Source organism: Oenanthe melanoleuca, chromosome 4A, assembly GCF_029582105.1.
Source record: "Oenanthe melanoleuca isolate GR-GAL-2019-014 chromosome 4A, OMel1.0, whole genome shotgun sequence".
NCBI lineage: Eukaryota > Metazoa > Chordata > Aves > Passeriformes > Muscicapidae > Oenanthe > Oenanthe melanoleuca.
Window position 1 is genome coordinate 8,453,225 of NC_079338.1, and position 21,132 is coordinate 8,474,356.

General features: G+C 42.5%; 1 protein-coding gene across 1 annotated transcript in view; it reads left to right on the forward strand.

The window, feature by feature from the left end:
- COL4A6 (collagen type IV alpha 6 chain) overlaps positions 1 to 20,391 on the forward strand; it is a 121,090-nt gene extending 100,699 nt beyond the window's left edge. The window contains exons 22-45 of the mRNA XM_056491632.1: positions 320 to 499; positions 1,071 to 1,254; positions 4,482 to 4,553; positions 4,958 to 5,065; positions 5,810 to 6,031; positions 6,275 to 6,436; positions 8,378 to 8,548; positions 9,238 to 9,381; positions 9,613 to 9,738; positions 10,034 to 10,215; positions 10,484 to 10,547; positions 11,016 to 11,090; positions 11,454 to 11,561; positions 12,311 to 12,418; positions 12,826 to 12,897; positions 14,181 to 14,306; positions 14,656 to 14,772; positions 14,947 to 15,108; positions 16,028 to 16,126; positions 16,388 to 16,534; positions 16,908 to 17,024; positions 17,715 to 17,906; positions 18,136 to 18,422; positions 19,056 to 20,391. Of these exons, the coding sequence (XP_056347607.1) occupies positions 320 to 499; positions 1,071 to 1,254; positions 4,482 to 4,553; positions 4,958 to 5,065; positions 5,810 to 6,031; positions 6,275 to 6,436; positions 8,378 to 8,548; positions 9,238 to 9,381; positions 9,613 to 9,738; positions 10,034 to 10,215; positions 10,484 to 10,547; positions 11,016 to 11,090; positions 11,454 to 11,561; positions 12,311 to 12,418; positions 12,826 to 12,897; positions 14,181 to 14,306; positions 14,656 to 14,772; positions 14,947 to 15,108; positions 16,028 to 16,126; positions 16,388 to 16,534; positions 16,908 to 17,024; positions 17,715 to 17,906; positions 18,136 to 18,422; positions 19,056 to 19,316 (3,486 nt within the window). The 3' untranslated portion in view covers positions 19,317 to 20,391. The remainder of the gene's footprint in view (positions 1 to 319; positions 500 to 1,070; positions 1,255 to 4,481; positions 4,554 to 4,957; positions 5,066 to 5,809; positions 6,032 to 6,274; positions 6,437 to 8,377; positions 8,549 to 9,237; positions 9,382 to 9,612; positions 9,739 to 10,033; positions 10,216 to 10,483; positions 10,548 to 11,015; positions 11,091 to 11,453; positions 11,562 to 12,310; positions 12,419 to 12,825; positions 12,898 to 14,180; positions 14,307 to 14,655; positions 14,773 to 14,946; positions 15,109 to 16,027; positions 16,127 to 16,387; positions 16,535 to 16,907; positions 17,025 to 17,714; positions 17,907 to 18,135; positions 18,423 to 19,055) is intronic.
- The last annotated feature ends 741 nt before the right edge of the window (positions 20,392 to 21,132 follow it).

Here is a 21,132-nt window from a genome sequence, read left to right on the forward strand (position 1 = left end):
CAGCACACCAAGCAATAGGCAAGAAGATTCATTACTTGGATCTCATTATATCATGAGTGATGTAATGTTCCGAGATGCTATGCAAGATTGCTATCACTATTACCAAGGTTTGGCTTGCCACTATTGAGCTGTAGTAACAGAAACAGCTGTCAACAAACAAACCTCTTCCCCCACCTCCCTTCTCCCCCTGCCCCCCAAGTTAATGTATACAATAGGAAGCCCTCTGGAGATTCTTATCTGGTCATTGTCTCCTGTCCTTGTATGACATTTTGAAGAAACAAATCTTTACTCTGCTTGTCCTTTATCTATTGGTCTGTAGGCTTCAGCTGGTCAGCAAGGACTTCCAGGTCTTAAGGGAGAAAAAGGGGATCCATCCTATGCAACACTCAAAGGTGCTCGTGGGGATCGCGGTGCGACAGCACCCAGAGGACCTTCAGGCATCCCAGGAACTCCAGGCAGGGATGGACTTCCAGGCTTGCCAGGCCCACCAGGCCCTCCAGTAAGTTCAGATAAATTTAGCAGCAGTACTTCTGGAATAAGGATCAGAGAAAATGGCCAGGCCTGGCAAACTAGCCCTGATTAGCCCTGTGGTAAATGTTCAAATAGGTAAAAAGCTTATAGTCCCTGAGCACAAATTTGTCTTTGTCAGGTTTAATAATTGGCATTCCTAATGCCTCTATCAAAAGATAAACTTCAGTAGACCCTAACACTGTTCTATGTTGAGTCCTAGAAGACAAAAGACATTGTAGGGTTAATTATGTGTGAAATCTTGAAATGAAAAAATCACACCAGAATCTTATCAGTTAAAAAGAAGGTAAATATCTTTCAGAATCTGCAAGATTTGCATTTTGGCAAATGCAGCATAAAATATTCTTTGTAATAGTTACCAAGTTTTGCTGCATTTTAAAATAAAGATGGATAATTTACAGTTGTTTCTATACATCTTTTCATGCTCACCTGAACCTTGCACAGAATCAAGCAAACTCTTACACACTTTTTAAAATTATAGTGGTGGATATTGTTTCTACATCCCTGTGATTTTCAGCTGCAATTGTCTTTGTTGTTCACAGGGTGATGGTGGACTTGGTTTCCCAGGTGAAAAAGGTTTGCCAGGACTACCTGGCTCCAAGGGCCATCGTGGAGAAACTGGCTCTCCTGGTGTTGGATACCCAGGTCCCAGTGGAGTTCGTGGACCACCAGGTGACACTGGAATGGATGGGTTTCCAGGACAAGCAGGTCTTCCAGGCCCTCCAGGTAGGTATTGCTGGGTCTGCTCTTATGTTAAAAAGGGTAAAGCTGCAAGTCAAATGGTACTCAATTTACTGCTGTGTCTGTGGCCAGGCCAGAAGATTGCATTAGGCTAAAGACTGCTCTTCAAATTAATTCAAACTCGTTTGTGGGCTCACCAGGCCTCACATAGCAGTCACAGCTTTCTCAAGTTGTCATGTTCATGAGGACACAGATAATAAGCAATAAATACTCAAGCAGTGCTAAAATACAAAGAATATTAGATGAACCTACTCCCTGACTATTGTTGGAGAGCCATTTTACACCGAAGGTAGTTAGGAAGAGTGATAAAATGAGGTTTTTGAAAACACCTAATTCATTGTCCAAATAAAAATAGTAATTCACTAATATCTGAGGTGTCTGATTCAGTTTTCAGAACTACTATTATTATTGAAATAAGAGTTCCAGATTTTTTTTTAGAAGAAATGGTAATATATTTTATGAATGAACAGGTGTTGATGAATAAGAGATTGTCAGGACAGATAGGGAGTTCAGTTAAGACTTGTGCAATAGGCTCTCAGCTGTGTTTGCTTCCTGAGATACTATAGTTTGGCTGAGTTGGTGTGTCATTATATGCACCTAAAGCATACCATAATGACAAGTAATAAAGTAAATATGGGTTTGGTAATACTTCAAATATGATGTTTTATGCTGTCCTGGTTTGAAGGACAGATGTCTGCTGATAAAGGCAGAAGTTTTTCTTTGAAATAGAGACTTTAATTCCATTCCCTTCAAGTATTATAATTATTTGAATCAAGAACTCTGAGGCAGAGATAAGGGAGTAGGAATAACAGCTCTTTTACTAATATATCTAACCGTACAAGCAGAAACAACAGCAGTTGTTAAAATGACCAACAAAACAGAACAGATAACTCGGTCCCAGTCCTTTCTTTAGCTGCAGGCAGGCTCTCTCTGCACTCGGTCCCGATGCTGCAGCCGGAGCAAAGCCCAGCAGCTGCAGAGAGCAGGTGGGAGCGGAGGCGGGAGGGGGCGGCAGCGGCCACGGCGGTCTCACAGGGGAGCGGCTGGAGGGGGCAGCTCCTCGCTCACCGTTTGTGTCCGGGTGATTCGCTGTGTCTGCAGAGGCAGGAGGGTGGAATGGGGCAAATGCAGGGCAGGTGATCGCACACCAGCTGGCTCTCCTGCGTTCGGCTGCGTGGCTCCAGACGGGGGCAGTCCTCCTCTCGGCTCCGCTCGCCGGAAACACGAGTAACCCCTCCTGAAGCCGCTCCCACCTACCCCTTTTGTCTAGAGTCCTCAAAGGTCCTGGGTGTAACCCAGCAAGCTCCATTAGCATGATAATGGGAAAAATTCTTTGAATTGACACAGTAATAGAAAAACACTCAACCCCCAACATATGCTTATTCTTGAATTGAGTTACATGGAAATTCATATCTAAACTTTTATGGAAGATGTTTTCATTACCAAATGGCTGCAGAAAGCTGGCTAAGTGTCTTGATTACTTGTCAGCCATTTAAATATAACTTAAGGTAAACAGTATTTTTTCTTTGTCACTGCTGCTTTTCAGTGTATTTTGTATGCTGTGTATACCTGGCTTCTAGGTTTGTAATTCTGTCTGTGTCAATAATGCAGAGCCAGTAATGTATTTGCAGGCATAATATAGTGGCATAGATTTCTGGACTGATAAAGTGGTGTTCTGAGTTCAAAACCCTTGGTGTTAGACCACTACAGTGAGAAGAGTTGGTGGAGGAATCTCAGACCCAGAGGGAGGTGAGAGCAAGGCCAGGGCAGCACCGGGAGTTTTATCAGATGTGCTGGATGGTGATAGTACCTCACACTAGTGTCATGCTGTCTTGTTATGTGGTGAGGAGACAGCTAGCATTAATGTCCTCCAGGGGCAGTTTGCATAAGCTTTTTTTCTGATTCAAGTCACATGTTAAGTGCTAAAAAGCTTTACTAATCCCTAGTTGTGAATGCTTACATATTTGTTTGGTAAATTTTCTCTTACAGAATCCGCTACATTAAAATTGCATTGTGAGATAAGTAAAAGTAAAATGCTCTGTGCATGATGTGAACTCCATTTATTTTTCAGAGCACATGAGAAGCCAGCTTAATATGAATGCTACGATAAGTTTTGGGAACAATGAACTGACTAATAATGTAAAATACAGAATATGCTCTTGTACAGAGGCATTTTTAGAAAACTCGCATAAGATAGTTCCTAAGGTCATGTGATGTGAATGGAACTCTATTAATTAAAATTTCCCCTTCTATGCCAGATGTACCCCAAATGCCTGATTTTTGAAAAATGTCATTCTTTATTGTAGTGTATGTCCAGAGAAGGACCTTAATGCTTTATTTTACAAAGCATTCAGCATCAGGTTCAGATAGGATTGCAGAAAACCAGAAACAGAATGTTTCTTTTGTATTGGAGATTGTTCAGGCAAATGTGATGCTGGCAAATCTGATAATGACCCGTGAATTTCATTCCACTCAAGAGGGATTGCTAGTGCAAACAGAGCCTTTTTTAAAGAGGTGGGAGTCCATCAAAGAGCTCTGCAAATGCTGAGTCTTGTTTGCTGCTAATAAACTTTCAAGCCCTGTGCTTATTTCTTAGTCTGAGTGACTGTAGAAGAAACAGTTTGAGAGTAAGGCTGAAAGAAAAAAACCCCTTGGTATTCCACCCTCCATGCATGCACATCTCTGCCCTAACCTATTGGGGGAAGTTTGTTTTAAAAACCTGTCAGTATTCTCTCTCTACAGATACATTTCACCTTGCAAGTGCACATTTATTTTAGAATTTCATACAACAACATACTATTTTTACGCAGTTTAGAAAGTTGCTGAAGTAATAATAGTTAAGGATACCTGTCAGCTCCCACTGACTTCGAAAGCTCTGAGCCTGGACCTGTTGGAATCACAGAGCCCCTGCCATAGGAGGAGAAGCTGCTGGGTGAAATCCTGGGTCTCATGCTACAAGAAGTCCACAGCAAGAGATACTGACTTTTACTGGTCATGCAGCAAGTCAGTAAATAGGGATGAGGTCAGACAATTACCAGGCTCTGAATGACTTTTATTTAACTTCACATATTTGAGATGTCAGCAGTGCTTTATGTGCATAAGTTCACTAGAGGCCACTCATGATGTGTCCTGTAAAAAACATCTGGGTACTCCATGTTCCTCTTCTGTCTCTGTAAGGGGCTGCGTGCAACCTCAGTGTTTCTTTGTTGTAGGTATCACATTGCCCTGCATAGTTCCTGCAGCATATGGGCCCCCAGGGACTCCCGGCTTTCCAGGACTGCCAGGTAGGGAGACAAGACGATGTAATGCATTGACTGATTGCCAAGCAACACTTATTTGTCAAAGACAATAATACCTCCTAATTAATCCTTCTCTAAGTAATAGTTATTCCAGAGGGTTAACTGGCAGAACAATGGCCTTTTTTTACCCAAAGTGACTCGGCCTAAATCCCATGGAGAATCATATTGACTGCACCATTTTTTAGCCTTCATGTAGCCTTGAACACAAACCCTCTGCTTCTGTGTTTATGTAGCTCATGAACAGTCATAGCTTTGAGACTTTATTTAGCTTAAATTATGTATCCAGCACCAGCTTTGCAAAAAAGATTTTATCCTATTTTCTTGGGCTGTGTTTTTGTCTTCTGCTATTAGTTTTTTGATATTATTAATTAAGATGTTTTTATCCTTAGGTCCCAAAGGCAGCAAAGGCTTTTCTGGCATTCCAGGCCAACCTGGATTACATGGGTCTAAAGGACAGCCAGGGTCTCCAGGAATAATAGGCTTGCTAGGGGAACCTGGTAAGAGGGAAGTTGCTGGAGGCTTTTTTATTGTCTGATCAATGTGTACAATACTTTATCAAAGAATTATCTGACCTTCTTGGCCGCTTCTGCCTCTTACGTTCATAATGCTTCATTGAGTGTTCCATTGTGCTCCTTGCAAATGCAAGCAAGGGACTCCAGTCTGGAAGAAAGCAAAGGGAATATTCGGGATGTTTATCACCTGCCTGTAACACTGTATCGCTACTGGGAGAAAAGAAGACAGTCGACACTTTGTTTCTCCAGAGACCATTGTCACCTGCTTTATTCCAGTTTAGATTAACTACAACTTTAGTGTAGCACTTATTTTAAACCCTGTGGTACTCTGGTAAAGGCGCACTGTACTCATTTTAGCCATGGGAATTTCTGATGGTTGTGTAAAGAAAGAGCAAGAAGCAAAGGTGGTGAGAGTTAGGGGTTTTGTTCTTTTGCTTAACCTGCCATCTAGTGAAACCAAGCTTGAAATGCTTTATACAGCTGCAGCTCCTACACACTTCTACAGTATTCTTTTATTGAAAAAAATCCCCAAAAAACGTAAATCTTTCAACAGTTTCATCACTTTCTATCACCAATTATTGTTTCTCATTCAGTGCTGAAATACTTTGCAACTTTTCGAGCAACTTTTTCTGTCATGGAAATTTCTAAAATGTATATTTTATTTGAGATGGTATTGGAAGCAGTATTTTCTGCTTCTGTTGAGTGACTTTTACGGGTCTTCTCTTCAAGGCTTCCCTGGACCTCGAGGAGAGCAAGGCTCACAAGGACTTCCAGGACTGGATGGAACAGATGGTTTGCCTGGGAAAATGGGTGCTCCAGGCTTAGTTGGAATAAAAGGAGCTCTTGGAGATGTATTTGGTGCTGAGAGTGGAACCCTGGGAGAGCATGGCCGACCTGGACTTCCAGGTGATAAAGGGCTTGCAGGTGATACTGGATTTCCAGGACCAAAAGGTAAGCACTGATATTGCTTGTAAATGGAAATATCAGACTATTTTTCTTTCAAAGACCCTGCCTCTTTCCAACCACCTTAAGATAATGCAACTCTTCTGAGCTGCTCATAGATGGTGATTTGCTGTTGGTGTTTTCTGTTGGAATCTAATGCAACCCAAAGGCTTTTAATAAAAACTCACTTTTTAATTAAAAATGTGAATTTTGATTTATTTGTTCTGTAATCTTCCATCTCTCTGTGTCCAGGGCTGGATGGACGACCAGGCCTCCTGGGTGTTAAAGGTGAACAGGGTCATCCAGGATATTCAGGTGTCCCTGGATTGCGGGGATCTCCTGGCCCTGGAGGTCCTTTTGGCATTAAGGGAAAACTGGGACCCTTGGGATCAGCTGGCCTTGCAGGAGCACCAGGTATGTAATGTTTTCAAATGAAGACAAGTAGCTGAGCTGAACTCTGTGGTGTTGAAGTGTGGGAGAAGTTTGGCATTTGCTCAGAGTAGGCTCCTACCGCTGGTTAGGGGTAACAATGCAGAATTTGAGCCTGTTGACTCTGACTACTGGGCAATTCCAGCTGGGAAATGTTACCTCAATACTGTAGAAAGTACAGCAGAAAGATAGAAGAAAATATCTTAAATGTCATGATGTTTTTAACATCTTTGCTATTACATGTTGGCTGTATCATTGACTAATCTTCATTTCCCATTTTCATGGCAATTAATTTCTACTGTGTGAGGTTGTTTGAAATGTGATTTAGATTGAAAAATTGTTGACTTTCTCAGGAAAAGCACTTGTCTTGACAGTCTTTCTCTTTGCTTGGGCAGAAGAGAACTTTATTTTTCTCCACTTAAGAGTAAAAGAAACCTTACCACTTGAGTATAATGGTATCTGTCAAGCTGCACTGACTGAGTGTTTCGTAACAGTATATGAAAGACTTGAGAACCAAGCAAAGAGAGACCTAGGAATTGGTAGATAATGGTCTGGGACATAAAAGGACTCTTCTGACATGTAGAATGACAGTGCTGAAGCACAGTGGCAACAAATGAATGAAAGCAGTAACGTCACTTGACATGAAAATTACAGAGTTTTTAATTTTCAAAAATTTTAATATTAGCATTTCTTCCTCTCTATTGTTTTATGTTTATGGTCTGTATCCCATATTTGACTTTTCTTGAACTGTTTTTAAAAACCTCCCATTGCTAGAATGATAAACTCCAAATTACTGAGGTTTTTTTTGCAGCTGTTGTCTCCCTGAATCATTAATTTCTTTTGTAGCTTTGCTCTTTCTGTTTACATATTTTGTCTGTTTTTTCCTTCACCATGTTTCTATTCCATTTATCATCAACTCTCCATTTCTGATGTCACACTGTTTGGTTATGGGTCCTTCACATAGGCTGTCAAGGTGAGAAAATGCAGTGTAGCATAAAAGCTCCTGGACTAACAACGCAGCTTTTAATGCTACACGAATTGCATTGACCATAGGCGATACCCCTTATCATTGCTAATCAAAGCAGAAGGCAAAGAACCATTGTAATGAGAATGCTCAGACAGTAACAAAGTCTCATGCCTATAAAGAAATCATTAATATGCAGAGATTTTTAAGTGTGTGTGTTTTCTTTGTCATCTTAAATAAGGCAACTCTTTCATCTGCTTAAAAAATTGCTGGGCCTGAGTACAACAGAGCTTAAATATTGACTGCTACTGCTGCAAATGTAATTTTTCAGAAGCGACCTGAATTTTCCTTCTCTTCATTCCTTTGGATCTGAGCATTCTGTTTTCAATGGTTTGAGCCTTTATAAAAAATTGTAAACCATTACAAAGCTTCAGCTAGAAAAAATTAGAGGCAAAATAGTGCATATGGTATTGGTTTTGTGACAGCACAATCAGCTTTCTGTAGTGAGCAATTGGCTCTTGAGAAGTATAGTTCAACTACCAAGATGAAAAAGAACTTGTGAGAATAAGCCTGTCTAGCTGATTGATCTCTGGTTCACCCGCACAATGTCACAGGGAGCAGAAGCTGGCATTAATGATGCTCCCCATTCTGTCTTGGCTGCCTTGATGATGAAGGTAAGACTGCATTACAGGTCTGGTGGTCAAGAATGGAAACATCATAAGGGGTTTCACTCTCATCAATTGTGTAGTGATGTAGGTAGTAACCTTCGTTGTAGGTATTTTATTATTAGATGACTAATGCTTTTGCAGTTCTAAACTTTATGTCTTCTAGTAGGCTGCATGTGCCATAAGGTCCATTTGTCATTAAAAACAATGCTGTGTTTAAAGAGCTTGGGGAGATGCCACAAATTGTCCTAGTTTTGTGCAATATCCTCTATTGAGTTATTTCTTGTATTGATTCAGGACCTCCTGGAGTCAAAGGCGTGGCTGGGGATGTAGGACCACAAGGCCCTGCTGGTATGAAAGGCTTCCCAGGTCTTAATGGTGCTCCAGGATCTCCTGGGGAAAGAGGATTCTTAGGGCCACCTGGGCCTTTTGGTCAAGATGGACATCCAGGTTTCTCTGGGCCAAAAGGTAGGTGTTTCTGTCTTGAGTTTGCTGTGCCTACCAAAAAATAACCTTGCTGGTGCTGATTTTAGGCCAAACTTGCTGGAATGGAATGAATCCCCAGCAAGTGTTTGGATGCTTTTGTTTGTTTTTACAAATTATGGATTTAATTACCAAATTATGTTCATAAGGCAATCTATCTTAATCATAAGGCAATCTGTCTTAAGGGTCTTAGGTCATTGCGGACAAAGGATTGTGTAAATCAGAATAGAAAGACAAGAAAACTGAGGAAATGAACAGTGAATGAAATTTATAGAAAGAAGGGAGAGAAACAAGCACAAACCAAATGGGAAGTGAAAATTTACAAACTGTGTGATCCTTAAGCACCAATACAGTAGTTGGTTACCTAGATAATAACACAAAGCAGTAGACCTGTGGAACTGCATGTTGTTCTCTTGGTATTTGATTTTTTGATTTGATCTCCACTGGAAGGAGGAACAGACTCTCAGAGGTGAACTGAGAAGTGCTGGTTGAAAGTATTGTAAGTGGAGACCTGTGACAGAAGTGACAGTGCTGTGCCTGTGCCATATGCTTGTTTAAGTACTTGGATTTGGGTGATTGGCCAGACGCAGGAAGCCTCTACCTGCCCCAGAGTGGGTATGCAGTGTACCAGGAGAGACTGATATTCCCTTTTATTTCTCAACATTTCTGTGCAGGCGAGAAAGGGTCTTCTGGCCTGCTTGGTTTCCCTGGCATGCCAGGACTGCCTGGTGTCCCTGGAGTGAATGGGATTAAAGGAACTCCTGGCACAGCTGGAGGAAAAGGAAGTCCAGGAGTTGTGGGACTTCAAGGTCAAAAAGGTGAGAAACAACTGAATGGCCTTTGCTGGCTATGCAGCAAAGGGACTTATAGGTAGTTCTGAGATGGCTGTGTCTGGTATCATTCTTTTAAATATTGCAATCTTCTATTTTTCAATACTTTGGCCTGTTTACCAAAGATTACTAATGAATTTGCATCAGGAGACATGGAAGTTCTGTTTTTCTCTGCTAGATTATTTTGCAAGAAGATTTCCTGACTTTTTATTTCTTCAGGTGACAGAGGTGATATAGGTCCACCAGGTCTTCCTGTTCTTTGGACTTCAGAACAGGCACTGCAAATCAAAGGCGACAAAGGAGATCCTGGATTAGCTGGACTCGGAGGGTTCCCAGGACCTAGAGGTATTTGCAGTTAATTGCCAGTATGAGTTGTTCAGTATCTGGGCTTGTAATCAGTGGAGCATGGTCTGTCCTTTTGACAGTGCCTACAGTGTTACTGTTTTCTGTTCTGCCATTCCCATTCTAGAAAAACTTGCATATGGCAAATCTGAATTTTGAGAAAACAGTTTTTCTTTGAAGTTCTGTTCTGTAGATCTAATGCCATCTCTTCTTCCTCCTTAGAGTAACAGGTCAACTGACCCAAATGAGCTGGATGTCTGTATTATTGAATGAAATTCCACTCTTCTCTATTACCCAGGTGATAAAGGAATCCCAGGAAGCCGTGGCCAGCCTGGTCTCCCTGGTCCAGTTGGGTCACCAAGCAAAGAGAAAGGTCTCCATGGTGACTCAGGCTTCCCTGGTCCACTTGGACAACCTGGCCTGCCAGGACAGAAGGGTGCACATGGTATCATGGGATTTCCAGGAATGCCAGGAGAGAGGGTAAATACCTTCTTGAGTATCATCTTCTCTGGGTGCTCTTTGGAAAACCCTGTGTTCCAATTGGTACTTCTGGAGCACAGCAGCAGAAGCTGGCAGGATTTTTCCTTACAAAACTTCCAGATTGTTTTTGTTTGGCTCATACCATTAAATGACATTTTACATAGTATTTCCTCCTACACCTTTGTGTTCTGTTATTCCACATGACCCAAAGTTGGAACAGCAAGAATAAAAGGCATAGGTTAATTTTGGTTGGATTGGTTTCTTTCAGGGTTCAGATGGCACCACAGGAACACTTGGATTTCCAGGACCTATTGGTCTTCCTGGTCCAAAGGGTAAACTATCTTTTACAGTGTATATGGTCTTTCATAGTATGCAGTCCTAATATTAATGACACAAAGGAATAAGTAGTGTTCTGGAAGTGTCCATTGCTCTCCAGCGACTGGCTCCAACTACATATCCTCTTGTAAGAGGCTTCATTCAGACAAGACCCACACCAAGCCTAAATACTTTATGGTCCTCTGAAAGTTTTGCCACAGCACTGTGTGAAGCCTGTTGGACAGTGCAAGAAGCACCCTTTTCTCTCACCTCCTCATGTCAAAAGGGCAGGATGTTGCAGAATTACCTGTAAATGTCTATCTTGTGCATTTGCATGAGTGGATCCGCACTTGTTGATAAGCATTTTCAGACTCAGGTGCATAATTTGCTCTTGTCTTTGTTTGCACCATTAATTTGAAATATAGCAAGCCCTGGAAACTGATGTCCACAGTCAATGACAGAATGGCCTTTCCTTCCTTTTCCAGGTGAACAGGGAGAGTCTGTTGGTGTTCCTGGCATTGCTGGACCAAAAGGAGAGAGAGGAGACCCCGGGTTTCCAGGTAAAGAAGGCCTTAATTGCTCACTTCAAGAATACAAAATTCTAGAGATTTAACAGGTTGGCATTGCCAAATTTGAGTATTTTTGTGGTCCTGAAAGTGAGATTTGAGGAGTCTGCAATCCAAATGGGGCACAAATCCGGATGATAATGAACACATCTGAGACCATCCCACTTTTAATGCTGGGTTCACTTCACTTCTTGAGGAGGCACCTGTTAACTTGCACTGGCATTTGACTCCCTGGGAGTCCAGCTCAGGGCCCAGATGATGGCTGAGCAAACACAAGTGCTGCAACCTTAGCATACCATGTTTCTCACCCTCTTCATGTCTTCCCCCAGTTTGACTTGTATGTTTATATCCTTTTAGGAGAGAGAGGGAGAGACGGACTCAAGGGTGAGCCAGGCTACCCAGGAAACACTGGGGTGAATGGACCCAAAGGCAGCACAGGAGATCTTGGCCAAGAAGGACCAGCAGGTACTGGACTGAGCACTTAAATTCTGCAGCTCGTATTGTGACTATGACCACCTTACCTTGATGCTTCCTTAGCCTTGTTTGGCCTGTCTCAGATGTAGCTTAAATAAGAAGTTTGGCAAGAAAATGGGAATTTTCTTTTACAGGAGTGTAAGGTGTCACCTTGTCCTGCTGGTCATATATGGTGAATCCTGCAACACTGAAACCCAAAGGAATCCCATTAACAAACACGGAAGTTCTCAGTTACAGTTACTCAGTTACTGCTACGAGCAGTAGCGCTTCCTCACAGTTCTTTCATTGCAGCATTTTTGTCTGTTCCCTCTCTAGAGCCAAACTTACTCAGAAAAATGGCTACAGGTGTCTTTGGGTGGTAGGGTAATTAGCAGATAGATTCCCAAATAATTATCAAGATCAAAGGTTGGAGAATAGTGAAAGTTTTTATTTAATTGTTTCATTTAAAAAACAGTTTAATTAGTTATTTGGTGCGTGAACTGTTCATATGTTACTTAGTGGATGATGAAGAATGTCACTGCTATGATTAAAAATACCCCTATCAAATAAATAGTTTGATAAATGTTATTCTAATGGTGGCCATGAGGAGAGATTTGGATCTGATTTTGCTTTATTTAAATAGTAGTTTGTTCACCCATCTTATGAGTTAAATGCAGGAACAGAAGCTGTAAGATGGAACTGCTTCTGTTTCAGCCTGGACATGATGTGTAGTACAGGAATATTTTTCTGCTTGCTTTTAGGAATCCCTGGAAATGCTGGGCTGAGAGGAGCCCCTGGCCCACCAGGACCCCCAGGCCAGCCAGGATCTGTTGGATTCCCTGGACCTCATGGAACAGCAGGACCTAAAGGTATATGTGCAATCTGCACATGGAAGGAGAAGGAAGTTCAGAAAAGCAGTGTTTTGGCCAAGTGTCTCTGGCAGGCAGCATGTGACGGGCCAGCTGTGGGAAAGAGCTCCCTCTTGGCAATGCTGTGCAGCTGTTAGGAGTGAGCAGAGGAATGGTTGGAAAGGGAGCTCTCCCTTGGTTTGAGTCACTAATGGGTGTTCATGGAGAGTAAAACTGAGAAGAGCAGTGGGAAGAGGTTCTGGGAAGGGCAGTTGTGTGAAGGAAAACTTTACAACTTTACATAGTGTGGTCCCCTATGTGTTAGGTTTCTCTTATGTGTTGTATTCTCTATGAGCCATCTTACGCATTTCCACCTAACTAGATTGTTTGCCTATTAGTTCACATATGTCTTCCCAATGTCTCCTCAGGCTTTCATGGATTTCCAGGTTTAAGTGGTCTGAATGGCTTGCAAGGCACAAAAGGGTCTCCTGGAACACCAGGTAAAGGAAACGTGTAGTAGAAGTGTCACAGCAAAGGAAATATGTAACTGCTCCATCACAAAAGCTCTGTTTCCCACAAAATTCCCATATTTCACCCAGTTCTGCCTTTAATTATGACCTGAAGAAAAACCTCAGGATACTGAATGTGCCTGAATTAATTCTTCTTCAATGCCAGTAAGAGCAGGATGCAGCCTGTGGAGTTGATGGTTATGGTGGACTGTTCTCATGATGGTTCTCCTTGAATTCCTGAAGGACTATGTCACTTCTGGAAAACTAATGGAATGAAATCATAAAACTCTTTCTAATGAATGTTTAATTTGAGCAGGGCAGCACCAAATGCTTGCTTTGAATTGGACTTAGCAATGAAATGTTTTTGTACTACTTTTCAGAGCCCTCCATTATATGGTGCTCAAGGAAGGCATCAATAAAATCAGAAGCCGATTTCTTTGATTTGTTTCCAGATTCTGCTTTTAGGGAGCTTTTGCTGGACTTTTTCATGTTTTGAATCATATGGAATGGAATGTATTTCTGTGTTGCAAACAGAGTTTTACTAAAGTAAAGAAGTGAAGAAATGCCTTACCAAAATACTTGTTTAGTTACAGTCATTTTGTAAAGTAGCATCTAAAATTTATGGCAGCTGTTTTATGCATGAAAATGGACAGACTTCACATGTACAACTCCAACAATATCTGTGTTTTTTTTGTTTAAAACATTCTCAGAAAGCAATGATTTGCAGCATATAGATCCTCCACAATTCTCCTGAGAGAGCTGCCTTTAGTGTATACTCTTCCCGGAGTGACATGCTGAACATCTCCCTGCAGCTTTTCCTGGGAGCCTCTGTGATGCACCGCTTGTGCCTGTGTGCATTCTGCAGCAGTCTGTGCAAACTGAACTCCCTCCCTGTGTTGCAGCATGAAGCCCACAAGGTTATTTAAAGACCAGAAGCTTGAGGCTGGTGTGTTCTCATGAGAGACAAAGCATACAGGCTGGCAGCGGATCCTGTCACAGGACTGCTCTGTTCCCATTCTTGTTCAAGAGCTTGTGGGGAGACCAGACCAGTCATATGCCTTTCTCTCAGCATCTCACAGATTGTTTAAATTCACTTTGCAGAACCAGAGTAGCATGTGAGGCACCAAATGATCAATTCTGGCTGCTCTACTGAAAACAGCAGAGACAGTAGTAAATGGCTAGTTTTAAAATCACCACTCATTTTGTGTAATAATTTGACTGCTATTAGGTAATCTGAATAGGCTCTCTTATCTTTGTTAACCATGTTTAATTAGGTCTGAGTGAAGCTGGACTGAAAGGACCTGCAGGTCTCCCAGGTGCGAAGGGTGAAGAAGGCTCTCCAGGCTTGGGAAGAGGAGCTGCGGGATTCCCTGGACCAAAAGGCTCATCAGGAGACATGGGTAAATACTGATGTTCTGAAAGCAGGATGTATTGCAGCTGAGGTTAATGGATTGCATGGTCAGCAGAACTACCAAAGACAATTCCTGAAGCCTCAAAGGTGGTTAGAAGCTTGACAGATAAATGTGAAATCTGTCGTGTTGCTCTGTATGTTGAGAAACGGTTGCACAGTTGTGAAAGTATCTATCTATATCTCTCCTGAACTGCACAATATGTATTGTTTCCCCTCCTGTAGTGAGATATCTCTTTGTTCTCCTTTGTATAAATGCTTCCCAGGCACTGCTTCTGTCAATGTCTGTGAAGATCCATGAAGACATTTGGTTGTCCCTCACTTTTTGTTTCTTATTCTAGGTCCCCCTGGCCCTATGGGACTGCCTGGCCTGCCAGGAACACCTGGAGTTTCTCTTCCATCTGATATACGTGGGAGACCTGGAGATGCTGGCATTCCAGGCACTGATGGGAGTTCAGGTGTGTGCAGTTTGAAGCTTTGTCATGATGGCACCAGTACCCATTCAGTGCCTCACAGCCTTGTCCGAGAGGCTGAGACTCAAGTCTCCTCAGACAGAAAGAAATGCTGGGGATAGCCCCAGAAATTACTTTGCCCCAGGAATAGATTTTGCCAATTAACTCTGTTGTCTCTAGGTTTTCCAGGTCCTCCAGGACCACGAGGGCCCCCTGGCCCAGCTTCTGACCAAGGTGACACAGGAGCTCCAGGTTTCCCTGGTGTTCTTGGCTTGCGAGGCATTAAGGGCGATGTGGGACCTACTGGTCCAATTGGACTCCCTGGAGCATCTGGATTCAAAGGTATTCTTGCCTTGAAAGGATCTGGGAGTGGTTTGGCAGCTGTCATATTGACAGTAGGATTGGATGTTGGGTGGTTAGTATGGCCTTCTCATTCAAGTGTAACAGCTAAATTTGATGTCTCAATTTTTCCTTTTGGGTCCTGCAGATTTTACCTACTGAGTCTAAAACCAGCAAAGTGGGGCCAGCTCCAGTGTTCTTCAATGTGTTCCTAGTTATTTTTTTTCCTCTTATCTTTGTTTTTTTCTGAGTAGATGGTGTTCACCTGCAATGTTGCTCTGCTTGTTGATCACAGTTACCTGCTTGTGCTCTCTAGGCAAAGACTGGAGTTCTGTTTCATCCCACTTGTCCTGTATGCTCAGAGGTATTAGTGTGGTGGATTTAGGTCTCCACAAGAGGTTAAGAGGATTGCAGGAGTTCAGAGATACTGTTCTGGGCTAAGGCAGGGAGTATGTTGGTCTCTCTTTGGTCTGTATGAAAGGAAGCCAAAGGGCGGCTGCACACAGGGACTTCAGGGGCAAGGTTTGAGAGACACAACTCAAAAGTCAGGCCAGGATGGAGAACCACTGCCAGATGAACAACTGTCTGCTGTCTTTGTAGGCTGGCAGATCCCATCCCTCTGTGCTGTGCATAGAGATGGATTTCAAGTAGTAAACATGTGTACTGTCCAAACCCTGTCCCAGGGTTACCCAAGGAAGGGTAAGTGCTTTCAGTAAAGTACAATGAAGTAGCAGTGGAAGTTCTTGTCTTGAGGCTCTGCAGCCATTGTGGATGTGAAATTGGGCACAGACTGCCTTGAGGGTTGTGGACCCCTCCATCTCAGAGCCCCAGTGCTGTTGCTGCTGTCAGTGCTATCAGTGAGAGCCACAGTTGTGGGCCAGAATTAGTGCTTAGCCCCAGGCTAAGCTGTGTGTCTTTGCAGGTGCAAGAGGTGAACCTGGCCTGATGGGCATGCCAGGTAAAGATGGGTCTCCGGGGGATCCTGGTTATGCTGGGCTGAAAGGTGAAATGGGCCATCGAGGTGAGTGCTGGAGGATTTAAAAAGCTGTCATTTATTGCACCTGGTTTGGGCTGGGGATGACTTCAGAGCTCCCTTAAAAGGCTTATTTGGGAGACTCTTGATTTCTTAGAAACTGAAATAAGCTAGAAAGATCTTGACGTACTTTTTACAAGATACTCAGTATTGATGTACAAAGGTGGCCTTAATTTCACATTTTTCTGCTTTGTGTCAAATCTGTATGGTTTTTGTGGGGTACTTACACATCCTTTGCCCTATGTCCAGGTCTTCCTGGCAGACCAGGGGCTCCAGGAATAACCCCACAGCCAGAAGAAGTGACAGCCCCTGCAGGATTACCTGGTCTGCCAGGAATTGATGGTGTTCCTGGCTTTGATGGAGATCCTGGATTACATGGCCCAGCTGGAAAACCAGGTAGAAAGTACACTCAGATCACCAAAATGCTGTTCTTCTGGAAGAAAAACACTACTTTATCAAATGCATTAGGAATGTTTACAGGGTTTTTTAATTAAGGAAGGAATTCCATCAAAATGCATACAAATATAATATATACAAATACAATGCTGCCTTTTTAACCATGTGATACTCAGCTGCACCTCTCAGTCATTTTACAGACAACTAGATCAGGTGGAGTCTCTTTTGGAGATGGCTGTTTATAACCACATCTGTTGAAAAGAGAGCTCTTGGCATGGTGGCTGACATCTTATTTCCCTTCTGGAATATGATTGCAGGAATCAAGGCAATAGTATGACGAAATAATGATACTAATAATTGTATTTTATTTCAGGCCCAAAAGGTTTGCCTGGAAGATCTGGTTTGAAAGGACGTGATGGCTTACCTGGAACTCCTGGCATAGCTGGGGATCCAGGACTTTCAGGTGCCCCAGGACCACAGGGATTTGAAGGTAGTTTTATGATTTGGAGAGCACAGATCAAAAAGAAGCAAATAGTAGAATTGTGTTTACTTACAGCTTCTGCAGAGACCCTCCCCAACACCCAATTACCTTAGGAAAATCAAGGGATGTCTGTGGTATTGTGCTTTGTATCTGCAATTAAGGAAGTTTAATCTTCAGTGAGGGAAGTTCTGTCACAGTGTTGATGTCACTGCTGGTGTTTCTGTAGGTGCAATTCTAAACACCTTTTGGTGTTAATGTTTTGTGAATGTGGGAATCATCTTGAATCTAGAAGAGTGATATAGTATTCACAGTAACTATAGCTGTGGGGCTTGGACAGTAGAGGAAAGGCACAGTGAGAAAGAAGAGGAATATCTTTAAGAAGAATGCTATAGCAAAAATGAATGAATTAGGCTTTGGTTGATGCTTTGAGATCCTCAGAACTACTGTACTGTTAGTACCTAATACACTAGCACCAGAGTTGATGGGCAAAGAAAGAAAACTAAAAGCAGAAGGGGAATGGGTAGTTGGTTCTCTGAAATGACTGCTTTTGGAGCTGTTAAATCTAGTAATTCATATAACAACCATACAGCTTGGGCTCCTCATTGTACAAGACTGCCTTAAGCAATGCCAAATGTGGTATAGAGTCAGCTGATGTTCACACTGTGCACAAGCAATAGTGATTCTTCTCCTGTCTCCTAGGTGTTGCTGGGAAGCCGGGCTCCCTTGGTTTGCCGGGAATGCCTGGTCGGAGCGTGGGCGTTGGATACACTCTGGTGAAGCACAGTCAGTCAGATCAGATCCCCCCTTGTCCCATAGGAATGAATAAACTCTGGGACGGCTACAGCTTGTTGTATGTGGAGGGGCAGGAGAAGTCACACAACCAGGATCTCGGTGAGTTGACAGAATTCTCTCAAGAATGAACAACACAGGTCAAAATTACATTTAAAAAACCATCCTCCCTGGCAGTTCAGAGGGCTGTAGTGGAGGTGGTGACAGTTGGCTTGGCCAGATCTGCTCTGGGAGTGGTGTCACTCATGCCATCCTCACCACTAAATGTTGGTGTGTATGACTTGGAATATTTGGCTGATGCTTGGTATGACTACTTCTCCCATTTTTCCAGGTTTTGCTGGCTCATGTTTGCCTCGCTTCAGCACCATGCCTTTTATTTACTGCAACATCAATGAAGTGTGCTACTATGCCAGCCGAAACGACAAGTCTTACTGGCTCTCCACCACTGCTCCCATCCCCATGATGCCTGTGGATAGCATCCAGATCCCACAGTACATCAGCCGGTGCTCTGTGTGTGAAGCACCTTCCCAGGCTGTGGCTGTGCACAGCCAGGACATCACCATCCCACAGTGTCCCCCGGGCTGGCGCAGCCTCTGGATAGGATACTCCTTCCTTATGGTAACCTATAATACACTACTGCTAGTGCAAAGGCAACTTTAAACATTTTGATCTCTCCTCTCTGATGAGGTCACTGAGACTATGTTTTGTGAGTTACTTACAGGAACCTGGAAACCTGTCTCTTCTTGCCTCAATGCATTTCTTCATCAGCTGAGTTGCTGGAGCTCTGAGTTTGCTCCGTTTAGCACCTGCCCTGATTAGTTTTGGTGGTAACACTGCTGCCTAAGTTCTGTGTTGCCACAGATGTTTGTTCTTCAAACCTTTAAATCTGAGAACAGTAATTAAGCTACAGTATTGACTTAATCCTCTTTCTCAATGGAAAAAGTTCTCCATTGCACTCTCCTAGAAGCTTATTAGTGTAAGATTGTTAGAAAAACATGATGTCAGCATTATTGCTTCCAAATTTTCCCAACTTTTAAGTGAAAAGCTGATTTTCCATTATTCCACGCCTTCATATTCAGCCTATGTTCCTTTGCTTTTTGCCTTCTAGCCCTGACTCAAGAGACAGATACACGTAGCCAGGGTATAATTTTGGTTGCCTGTTTCACTCCTTTTAGCAATGGAGCCAGGAGGCTCCCCTGTTTACCTCCTTCTATTCCTTTGAGCTCACTCGACTCACTGTCTTTATTTCAGCACACTGCGGCAGGGGCGGAAGGTGGAGGCCAGTCCCTTGTCTCACCTGGTTCCTGCCTGGAGGATTTCCGAGCTACTCCATTCATTGAGTGCAACGGTGCTCGGGGAACATGCCATTACTTTGCCAACAAGTACAGCTTCTGGCTGACTACGGTGGAGCAGGAGCAGCAGTTTGTCAGTGCTCCTCTCTCAGAGACTCTGAAAGCGGGGCAGCTTCGGACTCGTGTCAGCCGCTGCCAGGTGTGCATGAAGAACTTGTAGTGACAGAAATCCAGTTATGGGAACAGTCTTTGCTACCCCAGATTAGACATCACTGACTGGAGAAGGATAAATTCACAAACCTGCTTTTTGTGTGTTTGATGGGTGAATCAAGACAGCCAGGACTCTGCAAAAATCAAGTTTCAAGTTCAGGAGTTTGTGCACAAAGGAGGAAAATGTTCTGAAGCCATTTTTTAAATGAAACATGGTGCTGTGTTTTTACTTCAATGTTTTTTCTCCTCCTTTATGGCTACCTCAGAAAGTCTCAGTGAGTTCCTTACTCAGACTGAAGAGCAGCTGACACCTCGTACCACTCTGTCTGAGGCACATCCGGCTGTCACCCAGACAGACTATGCCAAAGCTATGCTTAATTAGTGTCTATGCAAACAGTATTTGGTCTAGTGTAAGGGAGTGAAGACTCATTCTTCTGTGAAACACAGAACTAGCTAAAATTTATCAGTATATGCTGGGTGACTCAGAAACACTATGTACTAATGGTTGATAATGGATTTCTTAGAAAATTAAATGTTTTGCTTTGCTTGTTACACAGGTGGAACATTCTTTCCTCCAGTGACAGGTAACCAGTTTTAATCCAGACTGATATCCACAGCAGACCTTAAAGAGCTACACCAATGAATAATGCAATTTTTCACGTGACAATAAATCCAAAACACCTCTACCATTTTTCATTGCTTTCTATTGAAATATGTTCCAGCTCTGTTGGCTTCAAGGTCTGTGCTTATCTCTTTGCAGCCAATGATATGCAGCCATACTTCATTAGCCAATATTTTATTATTATGAACATAAATTTCCTTTCTGAGGAACCTTTGGCACACTTATTTTGTAATTATTCAAGCTCTGTGTGTTTGAAAAGTAGAGCCTTTACTAGGTGACATGCAAGCTTATGCAGATACAGGAGTAAGCAGTTACAGGATGTACATTTTTTACTCCTGCAGTCACCATGTGTTGTATACTGCTTTCTCTGGGCTTTATTGCTATTCGTTTAAAAAAACCTGTATCTCTACTATATGCACTGTTAACTTTCCTTCAGGGTGTAATTAAAGAGAAGTACCACTAACTGGATTTTCCTTGTATATTTTAAGGGAAACCCATGACAAAGGTATGCTCATACCTATAATGAATTCATTTAGGACTAAAGTTATAACCATTAACCTCTCTGGAGTGAAGTGTGTGAAATCCTTGGCTATTGACATGCCAGGACATTTCAAAGGAGTGCCTTGCAAATACACTGTCACCTTGGCTTAAAAATCTTTTAAGATAAAATTATTCAGAAAATTATTAATAATGCATGACTGAGACATTATTTTAAGCAGATAATCAATAAATATGAAAGTATTACTTGCATAATGCATTATTATCTTCATAGATGGAGGTCAGAGCTCTCCAAGTTCTGGAGTTGAACCACACCAGAGATGAACAGGGAAGTTATGAGGAACAATGTAGTCTTTCATCTCAGTTATTCCTCATTGTGAAACATCAGCAACTGCTTTGGATGTATTTTGCAGGTATCTTTAAAGCATTTTAACAATCCTGAGCAGCAGTCCTTTCCTGCAGGATATCTACTCTACTTCCTAGCTGTCCTGGCACAAACAGAGCATGTTGGATTTACATCCTGGGTTATGCACATGCAATTTAAAGCATTTGTGTGGACAGAGCAAGTTCAAGACTTCTGAAAAATCATGCAGATATCTGACAAAGTACAATGAAATTTTCAGCCACTGGGTTCTCGTGGTGCTATAGACATGTCGGTCAGGTCTTTTATCTGCAGGGACTTGGCTTTATTTTTAAACATAACACA